The sequence below is a fragment of the Mytilus edulis genome, chromosome 4, assembly GCF_963676685.1.
Source record: "Mytilus edulis chromosome 4, xbMytEdul2.2, whole genome shotgun sequence".
NCBI lineage: Eukaryota > Metazoa > Mollusca > Bivalvia > Mytilida > Mytilidae > Mytilus > Mytilus edulis.
Window position 1 is genome coordinate 63,835,256 of NC_092347.1, and position 21,661 is coordinate 63,856,916.

Sequence of the window (21,661 nt, forward strand, 5' to 3'; positions counted from 1 at the left end):
ATATCACAAAACAAAAAATCATACAAACCGGACATTATTTTCGTGTAAAGCATTTAATAAGGATTTAACATCTTCCAATAACTGTGGAATATCATTGAGTATATCAGTGAGTATTTCTGATGATAAGGTCCCATCTAACTGTTTGGTTATTAGCTGGACATCTTCACTCCATTTAATTAGAGACTTGCATACAAAGAAAAACTCCAGCACACTACACTGAAATATGAAAAAAATATCTTATATTTGTGGAAAAATAAATATAAATCAAAATTTGTTCTTTAATAGGAAATTATAGTAAAAAGACATGCATTTTACTCTTATTTATGTTACATGAAGCTGTTAATTTAGGCCACGCAAATTTTATGATTTGTCTCTATGTAATTTTTATAAAACTTGCATATAATAATTCAAATGATGCAATTCAAATGGTTAAACCTTTTATGTGTAAACTATGCAAACATTTCTCAACATTTTTTTACATTCTAAAATCTTAATTCATTTTTTTTCTTCCTTTCAAGAATAATCACAATTTTTTTCTTCGAATCTTTAAGATTTAATCAACTGCTATTTGAGGAAGATGTGTATGAGGGCTTGACAACACTTTTTTTTTTAAAACAACCATAATCTTTCTTTTTATTTGCAAAACAATTGTAATTGTTTTAAACCCTATTTCCCACAGCAAAAATATCATGTAGTGGTAAACCCTTTTCTCTAAATGCACCTTTTTGTAATATACTGAACTGATTCCTTTTTCTAAGTCAGGTGTCTGTGACAATGAACCTCTGAGGTTAGCTAGAACCTGTGCATTTTTGCCCCTTAGTAACTCATGTATTGCTTCTTGTCTATCTAGAATATGTCTGAAATCAATAAATTTAGATTATTATTAATGATTGAGGTCACAGAATATAATTTGGTTGCCTTAAAAAATATCAATCCATTAATCATGTTAATCAAGTTTTATAGCATCAATATTGGTTAAAACAAGAATGTGTCCACAGTACACGGATGCCCCACTCGCACTATCATTTTCTATGTTTAAAGGACTGTGAAATTGGAATAAATTCTCTAATTTGGCATTAAAATTAGAATGATCTTATCAAAGGGAACATGTATACTAAGTTTCAAGTTGATTGGACTTCTACTTTATCAAAAACTACCTTGACCAAAAACTTTAACCTGAAATTTGCACTATCATTTTCTATGTTCAGTGAACCGTAAAATTGGGGTCAAAACTCTAATTTGGCATTTAAATTAGAAAGATCATATCATAGGGCACATGTATACTAAGTTTCAAGTTGATTGGACTTCAACTTCATCAAAAACTACCTTGACCAAAAACTTTAACCTGAAGCCAAAAACTTTAACCTGAAATTTGCACTATAATTTTCTATGTTCAGTGAACCGTAAAATTGGGGTCAAAACTCTAATTTGGCATTTAAATTAGAAAGATCATATCATAGGGCACATGTATACTAAGTTTCAAGTTGATTGGACTTCAACTTCATCAAAAACTACCTTGACCAAAAACTTTAACCTGAAGCCAAAAACTTTAACCTGAAATTTGCACTATCATTTTCTATGTTCAGTGAACCGTAAAATTGGGGTCAAAACTCTAATTTGGCATTTAAATTAGAAAGATCATATCATAGGGCACATGTATACTAAGTTTCAAGTTGATTGGACTTCAACTTCATCAAAAACTACCTTGACCAAAAACTTTAACCTGAAGCCAAAAACTTTAACCTGAAATTTGCACTATCATTTTCTATGTTCAGTGAACCGTAAAATTGGGGTCAAAACTCTAATTTGGCATTTAAATTAGAAAGATCATATCATAGGGCACATGTATACTAAGTTTCAAGTTGATTGGACTTCAACTTCATCATAAACTACCTCGACCAAAAACTTTAACCTGACATGGGACAGACGGACGAACGGACGAAAGAACAGACGGACGAACGGACGCACAGACCAGAAAACATAATGCCCCTACTACTATCGTAGACGGGGCATAAAAATGGACTTAGGGACAACATCAAAAGATCAATGTATGATAAAACAAACTTAAATCAAATAGTTTGGGGGTGGGGGGTTAAAATTGCTGCAAGTTTTGTTTATCTAAAATCAATTTTACATATATCCATATTGGTCAATCAATTTTTCCCAAATTAAGTTAAGAGGGGGTGGGGGTCAGTGAAAAAACTATGTGAATTAAGTTTTTTATCCTACATTGAACTTTTGATGTTGTCCCTTAACCTTTACCATGCAGTGACCGTCATATGACGGGCGTACCCAGATCACTGTTATTTGGCTCCAATGGCGTTCCATACTTTTAGAAGTCCACTTTATGATACTTATTTAAAAAGTTATGCATGTTCCGTCAACCTGAGGCTATCAATATTCATGTTTCTCATGTATAAGTCGCATTTTGAGAACAAATACGGACTTGGAAAATTGAAATCAGCTGAACTAGGTTTTCTGGAGGGGTGGGCTTCACATCTGTGTCTTAGACAGGAAGTTCAGAGGCATAAAACTTGCAAAAATAGTGCAAACTGACGGCCATATAACTACTGATCGTTATTATTATTGAAATACGCATAGGAAACGACTACTTCCGGTTTTGGGTCCATTTGAAGTCAAAAATCGCAAAAAATCGTGAAATTCCGTATTTTTGGTCCAAATGACCTTCTGTAGACTGCTGAACCAAGATAAGATTCACTCCCACCTAACAACTGTTGGGTCAATTTGTTAACTAGGGTCCACTCTACATGTAGGATACAGCTGGATACCTTTACCAGTATCCCTGGGTCTTCTGGGTCAAGATAAAGGACGAAAAATCGTCAAAATTGACGCTTTTTGCACCTGATGACCAACTTTGGGGCAAAATAATCGAAAATTATACATTTTCTGAAAACAATTCAGCATGGTAAGGGTTAATACTTGGGCAAAATATTGTCTTTACTAAACATACTCCTTTTACTATAAATGCAATTTCAGGGATCAAATAATGTCTTAAATCTTACTTCCACCTTTCTCTCACATAAAAGTATAATATGTGTAGAGTAAAAATAAAATTCAGGCAAATTTAGGCATGGAAAGTATTGACAAAATAATTTTATAAAATATATTTGCCTCAGTATAATGGTACTCACTTTGCTGAAAGTAATGGCTTTTTCAACCATGACTTTAACATTCTACCTCCAAATCTAGTAACAGTCTGATTAACAGCCCAAAATAATGAACCCTTCTCCTTTCCATCAGTAAGATTTTGAAACACTTCTAAATTCCTGAGTACACTAGTTTGTAGCTGCATGTAGAGTGATTTTGTAGAAAACTGACAAAAATTCCTAAAAAAATAAAAATAAATTATCCTACTATTATGAAAATATAATCTAATATGGCTACATAGGCCTCCGATCTCTTTTCAGGCATACATGGTAGTTTAGTGAAGTGAATGCAAATCAATCTAAATGGATCAGATATATTCAAGTGTCGAAAAAAACAAAGTTCAACAGAATACATAGAATTAAAATGAAAATATAGGTATTTTTAAAGAAAAGTGAAAAAAAACCACTATTCCATGAAGATAAAGAACAAGATATTCTATTTTTTTTTAATTATATAACTACTGCTTTATTGGAAATATTCCAACAACTGACCATGCCTTTGGAATTGAAAAATGACTAGGGTTAACTTATACTGTAGATTTGTGAATATGAAAATCTATGTTTCTTATACCCCAAAATCAGGAAGATAATATGCATTAAGTATGTCGGTTATTAAAAATATTTTTTATATCTGGCCTATACAAGTTTTGTCTAATCACTTATGTGGTCAAAGTATGCACCTGCAGATAGTCCAGTTAACAGAGATATCATGCAAAATGTTGTAAAAACATAGAAATCAGAGAATAACCAGACATCAAAGTTTAAATTATATATAAAATAATCTTTCAAGAAGAATTATGTGTATATATAAACTAGTGTGAAGAAAAGGTACTGGAAAGTTGTGGCAATTCCTCATTCAATACCTTTTAGAAAATGGATGCTTCTTCAATGTTTTTAAACTTGATCTCAATTTCTCATTTTATTATAGCAGTTAGATGATTGATTTATGTTTTATTTAGCTATTTTGGAATGTTTATCTCTGATTCAAATTCTTTGCATCTTTGATAAAAGTTACACAATTGCTTAAATTCCTTACTAGGCAATGTCTCCTATTTAGTCAAAAAAAAATATGTGTGTTTACTGACACATGCTGAAAAAAAAAGATTAGATAGGTAGGGATTTTTTTGGTTTTTTTTATTCCCATTGAGTCTATGGGAGCAACATTGTGACTTTAACAGTGCTTAATCAAAAATGGTAAAAAAAAAAACTTTTTGTGGTTGGGGATGAAAAGTAGGGTAGCTAGAGGTACAGTAAACTCACATATTTTTTTGTTTGTCCTTATTGACAAAAAAAAAATATATATAAGAAATATACCCTGTAAGTTTCAAAATCTGGCTTAGTCCAAAATCCTTGAGGTACACCAAAACACCAGACAAACAGCTTATAACTGGCTTGGGTAAATTTATGATCTCCTGAATTTTACCAGCACCTATAATGAAGATGGAGTGAACTTGCATATAACTTTACATTGTAACAATTATATACATCTGTTTTTTTAAAGCTTTTGGTTGTAAATAATTTACATATTCATTTTTGAGTACAAAAGATATATTGTATGGTAGGTTTTTTTCTCAACACAATTCACATAAAGTTAATGTTATTCCAAGATACTGTGAAACCAACTTATTATCATAGATACTTTATTTGCATTTAGCATTTCAACCGATTTAAATGCACTCTATTTATTCATGAGTTTCTCATTATCTTGATGTATTTATATATAAGTAAATCCAAGTTTTACATATTCATGCAATTTAAATTTTCAATATTTTACTACTTATGAAATTAACAAAGATAAATCCCACTCAAAATAAATTGGTTTATAGTACATTATGAATTACCGTTTTTAAAAATAAATATTTGATATCATATATTACATGTTACATACATTTAGCATCAGACTTGTAGAAATCTGAAACTGTCTGAAATGCCTGTTCATATTCAAAATGCTCCTCTGATTGTCTTTCTAATCTTATTCTGTCATCTTCTGATGTACTGCAAATAAAGATTGAGAAAGTTTACAGTATACTGATACTAATATTATAGGGTTATTGCATAAATATTGGGGAATATTGTCCCGAGTAGAATTTTATATTGCAAGAGCTTGCGAGTGCAATATATGTTCTACGAGGGACAATATTCCCTAATATTCATGCAATAACCCTTTTATTGTATAGCAATATAATATCTAAAAGTAGAAATTGGTTTAAACTAAGATTTTGTCGTTGATGACGTCATGAATTTTGAAGATTTATTGCACTAGTGCAATATTTGAATTTATTGCACGCTAACTTTTGGTTACTTTCTGTGGAAAATATTATATTGCTATACAAAAATTCGTAAGGGTTCCACGGAACCCAGTGTCTCGCCTACTTTTGCTGTTAATTGCAGACTCAACAAAAATGAGGAAAAACATCAATAAAGATTTCCCTCTCGATACTGTCTTTTGATTGAAAGAAGCTTCCAAGTTTGGTAAAAAATCCAGGATAGTTTATGAATCTAATAAATGTTTTATAAGCTTTAACTGCAGACTGTATGCAATGTTAACTGGAAGAAAAACTAAGTCCATTTATAAGTAAAATACGAAAAAAGTGATTTTTTTTTTGCAAAATTTTCTTCTGAATAATATCTTATGATCAGAAACAAGCTTCTGTCCAAGTTTGGTACAAATCAAGGATAGTTTAAGAACATTATAAAAATTTTAAAAACTTAAACCACAGAGTGAATGTTTTGTTTCTGGCAAAAAAAACTAAGTCCATTTATAAGTAAAATACGAAAAAGTGGAAATTTACTTTTACAAAATTTTCTTCTTGATACTATCTTATGATCATAAACAAGCTTCTGTCCAAGTTTGGTACAAATCAAGGATAGTTTATGAAAGTTATTAAAATTTTTAAAACTTTAACCACAGAGTGAATGTAATGTTTCCTCGCAGAAAAAACTAAGTCCATTTATAAGTAAAATATGGAAAAGTAGAAATTTATTTTTACAAAATTTTCTTCTTGATACTATCTTATGATCATAAACAAGCTTCTGTCCAAGTTTGGTAGAAATTCAGAATAGTTTAAGAAAGTTATTAAAATTTCAAAAACTTTAACCACAGAGTGAATATTTGTGGACGACGCCGACGACGACAGAATGTAGGATCGCTTAGTCTTGCTTTTTCGACTAAAGTCGAAGGCTCGACAATAATAGGCAATACATCTATACTTATATAAATAGTAATCATGGTAATGGGTCTTTCATTTTATAACCTGTATCAACCATGGAAGTCCACATCTCCCTTTCAGGACGAACAGCCAGATTCACTTTACTATAGGGTTGGTTTTTTATGAAAAAAGTAAAAATTCTATTGTTTAATTGTCCATACTTAAGGAATTCATATATTTTTACTACTGTGTGTGTATTGTAAAAAATCTAACCTCCACATGGAAAAGTTTCACAAGTTTATAATAAAATCTGTTGCTTTGTCAGTGAAAACCAAACAAATTCATGCAAACAAATAATCAGGTATCAGGTAGTATCTAATATTAAAATAAAATCACAATATAAAAAAAAGTGTGGAAAACTAATTTGCCAGACTGAGGGATGGACAGACAGGCAGACGGATGGAGTGCAAACCTCATCATCGACTACGTTGGTAGGGAACTAATTAGGAAAATATCAATTGGCTTACAGTATATTTAAAGTCATTCACAATGTTGCATATATAATTTAATGAAATCCTAAGTACATCCCATGAATGAAGAGGGGCCTGGGTGGCAGAGTGGTCTAAGCAGTAAAACTACTATATCTTTAGCCTGACAACACTAAGGTGTCACTAGCCTGTCAACACTTAGATTGTGAGATTAAATCCAGCAAGCGGCAGGTGAGCGCTACATCAATCTTAGAGAAGGTCAGTGGTTCTTTCCAGGCATTCTAGCTTTTTGCACCAATAAAAGGTTACCAACTGGACTGTTGACATTCTCTTGTAATATTACCTAATATCTATAATCCCTTTGATAATTTTCTCCGTTTTTGGAGACAGGTTACAAGGTATCAGTATTTCTGCTGGCTGTATGTGAGTAATTCTGGTTTCCAGTTCACTTCTTGTGTCATCATCATTGAAACAATCATATATGATGTCACCAGTTGAAGGTTGAACAGCCTAAGAAAATAATAAACATGCTATCACTTTATTTTCTCTATTTTATAACTGACACAAATTAACTTGAAAATATATTCTACAAAGTAGAGAAATTACTATAAAACTGTTAGGATTATTTTGTCATTAAGGAAATGAAAAACAAATTCTAGAACAGAAATATTTTAATTTTAATTTTATATAACAATGTTAAATATGCACATGTCATGTCTGAAATTGCAAATGAATTCTGCAAATTGAAACAAATGTTTACTGTATCAATAAAATAAATTGTGTTTGAATGCTTAAAAGTTTTCAGTATTTCAAAATAAAAAAATGAACATTTATCTATAAAAAGGAAAGACATCCTACTAAAAAGATTAATTCCAGATTAAAATGGAAGAGATTTCAAGTAGAAAATCAAAATTTATCTGAACCAATGAAATACCAGAATTCCAATACATGTCTGTTTAGTTTTATCTGGTGGGGTCTCATACACACACAACAGAAATGACATCTGCTCCTCAACAGCAACCTCTCCAGTTGTCTCCCCTGAGATGGGATTTACATCTGAAAAACATGTGAGATACATTAGCATATTTGCAAAAAATTAGGATTTTATAAAACATCTGTCAACAATATTTTCATTATCTATGAGCATTACAAATGCATTCTGAAAATATTTCAAGTTATTGACAATAAACATCATAGAGTACGCATTGCATCTTTTTTTCACCTAAAGTTACAAAAAAAACTTGAAGTATATCCTTATACATGTATATCACAGTTGTTTAGACATGTCATTTTATCTTTTGTTCTGATATTTACTTAACATTTCCCTTCATCTTCTTTTTCTTCTTTCAGTTTCCGCACTCCATCATAATATTGATGACTATGTGCCGTGCATGCGTGGGTAAAATTTACAATTTTATATTTACAACAAAAATTTAATAAAGAAATAATAACTTGTCTTTGATTTTCCCTGATAAGATAAAACTATTTACAAGGTGTTGCAATTACATGGTGTAGTATTGGTTAAGAAGGGATATAGAAATCGGTTCTCTGAATGCTTCAACTATGGTGTATTAGACAGCAGTAGCTGGTAAAAGGTTCCATTGGATGATTGTCCTAGGATAGAATGAAAATTTATAAGCTGTCTAAGCATTGACAGTGACCAAATAAAAATAACTTTTTTTGCATTATAACATCAGAGAAGCTTTCTTTTTTTGGCTATGCTAACTTAATTGAAATGTCGGTAACAGCAAAGAAGTTTGACAACACAGTAGAAACTCAAGTTCCATTTACAATGTAAAGCACTATGCAGCAAACACAAACCAGGTGCTCCGCAGGGCGCAGCTTTATACGACCGCAGAGGTCGAACCCTGAACAGTTGGGGCAAGTATGGACAAAACATTCAAGCATGATACAGCTCTGAATTTGGATTGTGATCAAATTTTTGACATTACATGGGTTTTTTTTACACAAAACAAATGCCAAGATTTTACAAATCTATTAAAGATTTCTTCTTCAAACTTTTTAAATCTAAAATTAAATAGTTGACACAGCATAGGTTTCTGACACAGAATGAATGTGGTCTAATGAACTTAAAAGGTTTTTTTTGCCTTTGAGCACTATGCTGTTGAATATTAATCCTCTCAAAAAAATGTTTGAAGAAATTTTCTTTTTATTTATGAAATCTGAAATGAGAAAAATTTAACACCCCCCTTTTTTTTCACATCCCCGTTTCCCTTTTTCAAAACTGATATCAATTTAAATTTCTAATGGAGTTTGCAACAATAACTACTCATTTAAATACATCATAAAATATTAAGATGTAAAAAAACTGCTTGTTATCACTGAATGGTAAAGATTATTTAAATTTATCAGTTGGTAGTAAAAAGTGTATATACATTGTATATTGTATATAACAAAGATTTAAGTTGATTCTGGACAAAGAAAGATAACTCCAATTAAAAAAAATTCTTGCTATTGCACAAATAGGATATTTCTTGCTTACTATTCTGGACAAAGAAAGATAACTCTAATTAAAAAAAAATTTGCTATTTCACAATATTGTGCAATTAGATATTTCTTGCCATTGCACAATACTGTGCAATTGAAAAGACTTGCTATTGCACAATACTTAATATAATAATTTTAGATCCTGATTTGGACCAACTTGAAAACTGGGCCCATAATCAAAAATCTAAGTACATGTTTAGATTCAGCATATCAAAGAGGCCCAAGAATTCAATTTTTGTTAAAATCAAACTTAGTTTAATTTTGGACCCTTTGGACTTTAATGTAGAATTTGAAATTTGAAAACAGGACCAAAAATGAAGAATCTACATACACAGTTAGATTTGGCATATCAAAGAACCCCAAGGATTCAATTTTTGATGAAATCAAACAAAGTTTAATTTTGGACCCTTTGGACCTTAATGTAGACCAATTTGAAAACTGGACCAAAAAAACTTCAATAATCAAGAATCTAAGTACATTTTTAGATTCAACATATCAAAGAACCCAACCGATTCATTTTTTGTCAAAATCAAACTAAGTTTAATTTTGGACCCTTTGGACCTTAATGTAGACCAATTTGAAAACGGGACCAAAAGTTGAGAATCTACATATACAGTTAGATTCGGCATATCAAAGAACCCCAATTATTCAATTTTGATGAAATCAAACAAAGTTTAATTTTGGGACCCTTTGGGCCCCTTTTTCCTAAACTGTTGGGACCAAAACTCCCAAAATCAATACCAACCTTCCTTTTATGGTCATAAGCCTTGTGTTTAAATTTCATAGATTTGTATTTACTTATACTAACATTATAGTGCGAAAACCAAGAAAAATGCTTATTTGGGTCCCTTTTTGGCCCCTAATTCCTAATCTGTTGGGTCCTAAACTCCCAAAATAAATACCAACCTTCCTTTTGTGGTCATAAACATTTTGTTTAAATTTCATAGATTTCCATTTACTTAACCTAAGGTTATTGTGCAAAAACCAAGAAAAATGCTTATTTGGGCCCTTTATTGGCCCCTTATTCCTAAACTATTGAAACCAAAACTCCCAAAATCAATCCCAATCTTTCTTTTGTGGTCATAAACCTTGTGTCAAAATTTCATAGATTTCTATTAACTTAAACTAAAGTTATGGTGCGAAAACCAAGAAAATGCTTATTTGGGCCCTTTTTGGCCCCTTATTCCTAAAATGTTGGGACCAAAACTCCCAAAATCAATACCAACCTTCCTTTTATGGTCATAAACCTTGTGTTAAAATTTCATAGATTTCTATTCACTTTTACTAAAGTTAGAGTGCGAAAACTAAAAGTATTCGGACGACGGACGACGACGACGACGACGACGACGACGACGACGACGACGACGACGACGCAGACGCCAACGTGATAGCAATATACGACGAAAATTTTTTCAAAATTTGCGGTCGTATAAAAAAGAATAACAAGATGATTATATGTACCTTCCCCAATCAATGTAGACTTGGTATACAATGACTGTAGTTGTCTGGTAAATGGAGCACTCTTGTTGTCACCTGCTGCTTTCAAAGCTGCTGTCTCCATTTGTTTAACAACACCAACCTGCAATATTTAAATTTTCTGTAACCATATAATAAATGTTAATATTTATCCACTTCAAAAGTGTTATTGTCTTCACTTATTTTTAAATAATTTTGTCAATATCTGTTATTCCATCAGGCAATGCAAAGCTATAAAGGTCTGCAATGCTTTTGAATAACTGTAGATTCAGAAATTGATGCATACATGCATTTAATACTGCTAATCTGAGACCTCTGCCAAAACAGTAAAACTTATTTAATGCAAGAGCAAACATTTCATGACTTTAAATCACTATCTATTTTATAAATTCAAGGTTTTTTTTGCAAACCTGATACTGGACCCTTTCTTTTTGCATTTATAAAAAACATCACAATAATTTCTGATTAACAGTATAAACATATTTCTAAACTACTAATCATTCATTTCAACAAAAATATATTTCTGAATTGGAGGACATACATGTACAGTTACCCATATACAATGTATTTTTTTCTTATTTCAAATCAATTTGGATTATAGTTGAGAACTATACATCTACTACCATCCACTACAGTACGCCCAGAGAGTTTGTAATCGCGAACTTTTATCACCGATTTCCGAGTGTAGCGGTGTGACACCGCGAATCACGGATTCTACTCCCAATTTCCTCCAAAGATTCTCTCCCAACACCGCGTGACTGTTAATTGGTTTATTGCCCATCAGATGAACTGAAAATTAATGACGCGTGACAACATAATCGGATTAGCCAGATTTATTACCTTTGTACATTTAATCGATCTTGATTGCACCTGTGTGCTTTAAAATACGTTATTTAAATGTCCATTCATTGTCAGATAAAAGTGTGACATTTTTATTTAAAATAAGATAATTATTCTTGTATGTATATGCCCATGTCATTGTCATATTAAATAAAACGTAAAAACGTATAAAAATACGAATAAAACACTTATTTAGTATTTTCATTATAGTCCGATCAGGTCATAATTTTTGTTTTTTTCAACAAAGTTTCAACAAAGATGATTTTACCACAATTAGAACCTTTTATGACCTACTCAGTGAATATCCGGTTCATTAATAGTTCAATATTATATAATTAATATCAACTGGCTTAAAACAAAATGTTGTTTTTACGGTAATTTGTCCAATCTAAATCAAACCCTAGAGTTAATTTATCGGACCAACAAGTGAACTCTGTTACTTTCAATTTATTTTGAAATGTAAAATATTATGTTTCACTACCTCGGTAGATTACCGACTTGAAATATTTGAATTTAAAAAAGAAATTGTAAAGTGACAAATAGTTTTGTATGCAATGTGGCAGCCCTATGTTCATAAATACTGAGATAATTCCCCGCCCAGACACAACACAATAATCACAACCTTATTTAATTATATGAAGAAATTAAATCATGTGTTTTTTATCTGTTATGATCTGTTATTGATCTTTTATTATTTAAAATAAAATTGGATTGGCGCAATCCGTATTTTACTGCTGTTAAAAGTCCTCGGCGAAATATAAAAAGAAGTATTTCAACAATTTATACTATAGAATATTAAAATGAAATTGTATCGTACAAGAAAGAAATATGTAAAAAAAAATGTGGATCGGATTTTTACGATCGACACATTTTCACAGAGGATCTCTACCAACGCCCATCAGGAACTGAACGACATGCATCCTGTTTTCATCTACCATTAATGTATAGTGTTGACTATGGAAGTATAAATAATGTCCAGGTTTATGTCCTCTGTTGACTGAGAAACGTATAAATAAAAGGCTGATGTTCGTTTATTCAGAAAAGGAATAAAATTTAGAATCCGGTTAATCAATTGTAAAAGGACCTTCTAGAGCCTCAATCTTAAGGCATACAAATGTCAATCATTACATGAATTTTCCCACGGTTATCCAGAAAGGTCACCTGAGTTTACTGTTACATGATACTATTTCCCGCCAAATAAAAATCTCGTGGACAAAATTGATGTCACTATTTTTAGCATTCAATATTGTGAGCGAAGTTCAACCACGCACTGTTGATCACTGAGATGCGTGTCGTCTTCCCACGGCAATTAATTGTTTTAAAAATATTTAAAGATAACTGTTCTAAATACAACACAAAGGTTTACATGTATTGTGCGTAAATGAATATTATGCAACGACGAGTTGATGCAGCTATAGAAGTATTCCTGTTGTAGCCGAAATGTATTATATCCTAAAGTAATGCTAATCGTGAAGAGAAAATGCCGTAGACTTATTAAGCATAACGAATGGTGAATAGTATTTTCTTTTTTACTTGCATATACAAGTTTTAAGACACGTAATTTTCTTTAAACTCACTGCTCACATTTTATACCTTCAGCGTTAGTTTCCGTTTATTTTCACGCAAGTATGTCTCTTTTCGTAAGTTATATCAATTACCGATAAATAAAAAACGAGGTCATAATCAAGTATAATTTTTTTTTATAAAACTTTAATGCAATTGAAAGCATTAACAACAACGTTTTGGATTTTAAAACTTTTATTTTGTAGAATTATTAGCATAACAGATAAGGAATAATATTTTCTTTTTTACTTGTAGTATAAAAAACTTTGAGACGTGTAATTTTTTTTTAAACTGCCCTCATTTATTCAGCGCTAGTCTCCGTTTATTGTTGCACAATTATATCTCTTTTAGTAAATTAAATATTTATTTACTGATAAAAAAACGGAAGTCAAAATCAAATATAGTTGTTTAAAAACTTGATTAAAATGTACAGAGTAATTGAAAGAATTAACAACAACGTTTTGCTTTTTATTTTAATCTTTCATTTGTGTCAAGCAATCAGATATAACCTGATAATCAATAGACAGGAAATACAATTGTTTAATTACATTAGAAATCTCTCATACCTTGACTGTCGCGTGCCGGCATAGATCAGACGGATTAGGGCAATTAATTACCTGGTGTCACACCGCGTCACACCAGACTGGGAGAGATGTCGCTAATACAATAAACAAAAGGTAGCGGATTTACGCGGAAGTCGGAGGGAATACTCCCAAATTTCTCCGATAATTTTGGGAGGGATGTCGGAGTTTCCTGGTGTTACACCATGAAAAATATCGGAGTATGGAGTTTGGGATTACAAACTCCTTGGGCGTACTGTATATACATCAGTTTTGTCTCTATACCTTGTATCCTGCAGATACCAGTCTTCGTACATGGACAAACAATCTGTGTGTTGGAATGGATGCTGTCATAAAATTATGATCAAGATGACAAAATATCTTCAGTACTTTTGCTGCTACCTGCATAAAGAGATGTTGGAATATAAAATGCCTCCATATTTATTAACTTTCACAGTTATCATAATAAATGTTATTCATTACACAGACATTAGATGATTAGAATGATAAGGACAAGAACGTTTCTTCCCTTTCACAGCTATACATTTCCTCTTCCACCATAAAATATTCTAATTAAAGAAAACCCCTCAGAACGATTCCAACTAAGACAGGTTTCATATAAAAATCTATGCCAGGATGCCTAAGTTTGACTGCAAATATCTATAAAATAAATTTAATATAGAATTTTAAATCAAAGAGCTAAAAGCTCTGAAGAAAAATGACGCCACTGTCTCTAATATTGGGATAGTTTTTATGCAAGTCTTGATTTTCACATACCGTAATTAGTTTAACAATGCAACATGTCTCGTAAGCATATAATTGATATTCGTATATGTGTGTGTGTGTGAAGTGAAGGTGACAACTGGCTGTTTTTTAAGACAAATGAATAGGTCAAGACTACCTGAATTGTACAAATAAATACCGTAGAAAGGCTTGTATATTTCTCACTGGTACATAGTCTGAATCCGGGTCCGTTCGCGCCCACTCATGTTCGTCCCTTTCACTTTCACACCCTACATGTTCGCACCCAATCTTAATTGGTTTTGTGTTTAATAACTCTGTAAGCAAGTGTTTTCTTATAAGTATAATTGTTGTCATTGTCTCAAAATAAAGTGAGACAGCATTTTTTTTTGTGTTGAATAAATCTTAATCATGTTTTAGATAGCGTATTGTTAAAAATTATAATAATCCCTTCTAAATAAAGTGGTATTTTGTCAACGTTTTATTTTGTGTTGAATAACTCTTAATCATGTTTTGTTAGTGTATTGCTATAACTTTGTTTCATTGACTTCTTTCAAAATGAAGTGAGATTCTGACTATATATATGTTTTTTTCTGTGTGTTGAATAGATTTTATCATGTTTTGGTTATAATAGTGGATTGCTATATTTTGGTTCCTATATTTTATTGTTTCGTTGTTTCAGATCAAAGGGACCAAGCTGTTAAAAACAATTATCTTTTGTGTTTTTCCTTAAAAATCTTCAATGTTTTACTCATACCAAGCTATAAATACATTCAGTATTTACACAAAAGCAATTTAAAACAACAATCGTGATTTTCCAATTATTCAACTTGAATTTGAATTAAAATTGGGCGCGAATGAGTAGAGTGCAAACGGACCTTGGGTGCGAACGTGCGAGGTGCGAACGTGTAGGGTGCGAAAGTGTATTGGGCGCGAACAGACCTGATACCACATAGTCTGAACCCCCTTCTCCCACAAAATATTAAGTAAATAATCTTTTTGTTACTGTTATCAAAGGTCTAATGAAACTCAGGTAATTTCAAACATTTGTCAAAGAATTCTAGTCAAACTGGCACCTGGTTAAATTGGCACCTGGACAAATCAGCACCTGGTTAAATCGACACCTGATTTAGTCAATTCGTCACCCATGTTAAATATAAATTTTAACAGTATTTTAAGCAAAAAGAGTAAAAAATAAGTAAGGGGTTGCCAGAAATTTTTCAGTATTTAAGCAAAAAGAGTTAAATACTAACTTTCACATTTTTGGGTGTTCATGTACATTTTGTATATATATTTATTTTTCTCAACTTAATGACTTTTTTGGTGTATTTTTAATGATATATATATGAGTAGTCAAAATAATTATTACGTCTGGCAAGGCTTTTTTAATTTTATTCTGGGACACCTTTCTATGACCGCAAGGCTATGTTAATTTTTTTCTGGGACGCCTTCCTACGAACTTCATAGGAAGACATCACAGAAAAAAAATAAAATAGCCTTGCCAGACGTCATAATTATTTGGACTAATACATGAGATATTGGATATGTTTATGCATTATTTAAACCAGTTGAGCATTTTACAGGATTGTTTGTTTAATGCTTTTTAAACTTTACTGAAAAAAAAACACCTTAAATTTGCTTATTATTTGGCATGACAGTTTGATTTATTGAAAGGGACTCATAGTTTTCCATTTTATTTTAATAATTGTCTAATTGTTAAAACAACAGCTTGGGTAAGGGCTTCGTTGTTTACCTTTATACACAACAACATATTCACTATGTACTTGGTAACAGTTATTAATTAATTGAATAGAAAATATTTTAACAAATATTATTGGATGCCGAATTGACGTCAAATAGGTGCCGATTTGACTAGATGCCAATTTAACCAGGTGCCGACTTGACTTGTACGTTTCAATTCCTCTGCGATCGTTTGCGGTATTTTCTTGAGAAACCCCTATTTTCCATCCTCAAAGAGAAGAAGAAACTGCTTGAAAATGATTCTGGAACGCTTCATGATTGTTAAAATAAGTTAAATTCACTCAAAAAACAATTTTAAAACTTGAGATGTTTAAACAGGAAGTTTCAAAAGCACGTGTAAAAGAAGAAATTAACCGGTGAAAGAGGAAATCCGTACATAACAGATATCACTATAGTACGACTTTGAAAGCAAAACAGTTCCATCCTTTTGTAAAACAGTCTTTAATATACCTATCACATTAATGTGTGAAGGGTCTTAAGCTTATTCAAACCATAAAAGTCGGTATGAAACACCAAAACGGAATGAAAAATAACCGATTACGTTTAGTAGTTTACAAATTCTAAACTGGTTCCCATCAAACTACAACACTTTGTTCGAGTGTAGTGGAATACAAGCAGAAACCAGTTAGTTTGTAAACTGGTTCCTGGCTGATTACTACACAATAACCTCTCATGCATAATGATAACACAAGCAAATTCCAGTTTGTATAGAAAATAGTAAATACGAAACCAAGCGCGGTAGGCAGAGAAATGTAATGAAGTTCAGGTCGCCAGTAATGGAACAATGACTGCGTCATTTTCCAAAAATGCCTATAAATCTATATATGGCAAACCGTGAAAGATTTTTTTTCACATTACTACATGAACATGATGAACTAACCTAGCCACATAAATTTTTACATTGTAATGTTAATTATCTGTACATCATGATCTATAATCTTGTTGGTGATACATTAAATGTTACATTGGTTTTTTTCTGACTGACTAAATAAGGATTAATGTTCAAACCTCTGCATCATCTCCAAAGAATCTGTATTTGTAACCACATTCAACCAGTAGTAAAGCATCAGGATACTTATTTTTAATATCAACATATTGTTGTTCCAGTGGTGTATATTTAGTTTTTGTCTGTTTGTTGATTGGTGATTTTCCTTTAGAGGTTGGTGATTGAGCATGTTTAGGTAAATGGCTGAACACTGATAAACGATTATCTTTGACTATCACATCATCATCACTGTCAGAATCGCTACGTTTACTCTTGTTATTAGCTGCATTGTCAGCTGTTACTAAATTTCTTTTCTTAAATTGTTCAATACTAATTTCTGTTTTCTTTCTGTCTAAATCTGGTTCAAATTGTTTTAATTTCAATATTGTTGATTCATTTAGGGTAACTTTTGATGAGCATTGTGGTTGTTGTCCATCATCTGGAGATATCTTTCCATTGATGCTATCAGGTGATACACCTAAACATTTCTTTTTTGATAAATCGTGTTCAGAAACATTTTCTTCTCTTGGTCTTTTCTTTTGACTAAATGGGGGAATCTAAAATGAAATTTCTGAACATTAATTGTTAAAACTAATTACAGTGCCTGAGTGGTACATTGTAGTGTAACCAAGTCGGTTAAGAGCTCTACATGTACAGAGCTCATGTTTACTGTGTTAATAAGAGCATATCATGCACAACTCTTAAATCTGGATATCATTGTCAGATTGCCTTTTTTTTTCGTGTTTTAACGCCATGTTCAGCACCATTGGTTATTTTAAAACCCAGTTTTATTGGTGGAGGAATTATGTTATCATGGTTATAGTGCCCTGAAAGAACCACCAACATTTGACAGGAAAACTTGCAATCATAGTAAATTAAGATTGGAGTCAAATTCATCTAGCATGTGCAAGGTTACAGCTCACAAACTTAGTGTTGAAGGGCTACATGTAGTTGTACAGTAGTTAAACTGCTCATTAATTACATTGAAAGAGGAATGCTACTTAGTTATATCTAAGGATGAATAATGAGAAAGATTTTGAAACTTTACAATAACTGTACCTTATTAGCTGACTAAAAGAATATCAACAAATGTGTGCCACAAATAGCTATATTATGCTTGATTTAATTAAAGGTAGCATTATCATGATTTTTTCAACCTTCTTTCTGCAATCATCATATTCATGACTTTTCAATGAATAAGACTACAAAGGGTTTTTACTGGTTTCTAAGCAACTCTTTTTAAATCTAAAGCAATAATGTGTCTATGGGAAAAAATCTTTAAATTTGTGCTGACTCAGCATAAAGAAGACATCACTATAAACATGCTTATAAACTATTTACAATAACGGATTTAGATAGGTACTGATGAATTTAAATGATTATTTTACTTGCACGTCTTATTTGTATAAAAAAAAATGGCTCATAACACATATAAGCATTGTTTGTTTACATTTCCATGTTGTGATGATTTTAGGTTTCACAAGCTTGACGTACATGTTTACCTGTAAAAGGCTTATATTTTACGTCATCGTTCAATGATCATCGTTCTATGATGTCAGATAGCTTATTCAAAAAGCATATGAAGTGGGAAAACGATTGGAACAGTCTAAACAACATATTCATATTTTACCACAGGTGTGTACTCAAAGCGTTTGAAGAACATCGATATCATAATCATGTTCATGATGTTAGAATATTCAACTGTTCAACTTTATCAAGTTTAAAATTTGCAATAGCTGTAATATGGGGACGAAGTCCCCAATAACAGTAGAAAATTCAATAAAAAAAAAAATTCGGGAAAATTTCCCGAATTTTTCATTGTACTAATGAACTCAAAATCGTTCAATTTTTTTTATGTCATGTTTTGAAATCCCGGACCTGCGCAGAAATGTACAATATACTTCCTTTTTCCGGTCTCGTTTGTATGAAACTTTGAGTAAAATATATATTTATCAGTCTAGTATAAAATAGGAAGGAACGCGCAATACCAATTTCATTTTTAATACACCTTATCGCTATTCCCGGCTGACCCGTCCGCTTGAACTTTTGACGTCAACAACAATCACTTTTCCATTGTGGCGTCAGACATTTTGTTTTATGACGTCAAAATTTTACGGGAACCTGTGTGATTTCCAGCAATGGCGGACAAATAGCGATAAGGTGTATAATTCCTTGATATGAAAAAACGTTACCTAATGATAGCGTTTCTTTGTTTACATTGCATATGACGTCATAATTTAAATAACGTCACAACTAAAATCCCTAACAACAGAACCAAAATCGGAAACGTTACGGTATTTCCGTTTATTTTTTTTTAACAAATATTTAAGTAACAAAAAAATAATTCATACAGACTTCGTCCCCATTTACAGGTAATGCCTGCCTCATATTATTTATCATGTTTAAAAATGTCCCTGGAATTAGAAATTGTCAGTCATAACCTATTTGGGAGTTAAACAAAATTTAATGTATAACCTTTCTTGGAGGCGTAGATTTTACCGGCGAATCATCTATATTTATCACTTGGACCTCAGTGCTTTTCGATGTTTTAGCCTTGTTGTCGGTTGTGTTTGACGGAAAGAATTTGGAAAGTGTTGCCTGTCTGCTTTCGTCTACTTTTGATTTTAGTTTTGTCAAATTTATACTTTTCCGTTTGGACATGATAGTGTGTTAGAAATATTCAGAAGTTCATATTTTTTTTTTTTTGCCGCACTTGCAAATTTTCCCGGAAGTTTGTATTGTGTGTAATAATATACAAATTTCGGGACGATTTTGTAAATATTTCCGGAAATTATAAATATAAACAAGAGGCTCATTGTGACTGCTTCGCTTATTCAGGTGAAAAAAATCGAGCGTTTACTGGTGATATTTTGTTTATAATCACATACTAGTTAGTATAACAGTCTAGTTAATGTGCTGGACCTTATTGCAACTAACACTTTTCTAGTCCAAATAATTATGACGTCGTCATAATTATTTGGACTAACACTTTTCACATAGTTGAACTCCTGGGGTTTTTTTTCATGATACTAGCCACTAAACTGCTAAAAAGTGATGGTGTCATCCTATTTTTAGGGTGGATACATCTTGTTGTGCTAATCATTTTTCAAATTGACACTTTTAACCTATCACAAATATTTCATGATAAGAGTCAAAAACTGCAAACAATTGATATTTTAGAGTTGTTAAAAGGTTTATGTACCCTTCTGTAGCCATTTTTCTACGAACTTTTCAAACTTCAATTGTATCAAAACTGATCAAAACTACAGATATAATGAATAATAGAGATAGGCCATTTTGTACATATTTCAAGGGGAAACTTGATGCAAAGCATTATTTTTTACTGTTCCATTGCATTTAATAGAAAAAGAGGACTTTGTGGCAAATAAATCAAGATTTTTACATGATAGTTTAGTAGGGAAACAATGGCTTGAAACGAAATAAATCTTTGTTTGTAATGAGTTATGTGCAGCTTCGGACCCAAGTACATGGTTGGAACTTTCATTGTACAATGCATTTGGTTCTGCTTTGAAAAGAATTACAGAGCTGAGTCTATGTACCATATTATATAAAAGGTTAAGTGGTTGTTTAATAGGACCTAGTCCTTAATTGAGATCCTTGTCAGATATTCCTGGCCATTATTATAATGTTTTCCTTTTGTTATATTAAGAATTGTTTTAATTTAATATGTTCGTACGGAAAACAAGGAACATTATTCTCATACAAAAAATTAAGATAATTCTATATACACATTCATAAAAAAAATGGAATTTATTACAAAGGATAATCATAAGATATACTTGAATTGTCCTGGACCTCACTTCTGTGATGGGTATATTTTAATGGAATCCTTCTCTGAATACGGGACAAACATATAAGTAGTGGTAGACCCCAATGGCCAATGATCTTCAATTTATACCGAATATTGCTAAAAAATGCTAACATTCCAATTTTCAATAACAGTTAACAGCAAATACATTATCACAATAACAGATAACAAAAAAACTAAAAGCCCAATAACAGCTAACAAAGAATAAGACAATAACAGCTAACAGCAAATATATTTTCAAAATAACAGATAACAAAGAATTAAATTGCTCCATAACAGCATAACAGTTAAACCCCTTGCCCCCCCCTCTTGAAACTAAAAAAAAAATCAAATTTCAAAAGGGTTTGTTTTTGGCCCACTTTGGGCCCGAATTCCCTAACAGTCAGTACCATAATCCCCAAAATCAATCCCAGCCTTCCCTTTGTGATATGTAATCTTGTAGTACAATTATAGAGAGATATCTACACTTATAACACAAGTTATTGTCTGGAAACTAGAAAAATGCTTGTTTTGGTCCCTTTTTTTTTGCACCGAATTCCTGCATGTTTTGAGGCACTACCACTATACTCAATTCTACCCTTCCCTTTGTGATAT

The 21,661-nt window shown here is 31.7% G+C and overlaps 1 protein-coding gene across 2 annotated transcripts in view; it reads right to left on the bottom strand.

Moving 5' to 3' along the window:
- LOC139520219 (DNA mismatch repair protein Msh3-like) overlaps positions 1-19,982 on the bottom strand; it is a 29,880-nt gene extending 9,898 nt beyond the window's left edge. For both annotated transcript variants that reach the window (XM_071312697.1, XM_071312696.1), the window contains exons 1-11: positions 19,714-19,982; positions 17,262-17,795; positions 14,037-14,153; positions 10,774-10,891; positions 7,739-7,860; positions 7,148-7,314; positions 5,056-5,162; positions 4,482-4,596; positions 3,153-3,347; positions 722-857; positions 29-216 (exon numbers count right to left, since the gene is read on the bottom strand). In XM_071312697.1, the coding sequence (XP_071168798.1) occupies positions 29-216; positions 722-857; positions 3,153-3,347; positions 4,482-4,596; positions 5,056-5,162; positions 7,148-7,314; positions 7,739-7,860; positions 10,774-10,891; positions 14,037-14,153; positions 17,262-17,795; positions 19,714-19,899 (1,985 nt within the window). In that variant the 5' untranslated portion in view covers positions 19,900-19,982. The remainder of the gene's footprint in view (positions 1-28; positions 217-721; positions 858-3,152; positions 3,348-4,481; positions 4,597-5,055; positions 5,163-7,147; positions 7,315-7,738; positions 7,861-10,773; positions 10,892-14,036; positions 14,154-17,261; positions 17,796-19,713) is intronic.
- Positions 19,983-21,661: the final 1,679 nt, after the last annotated feature.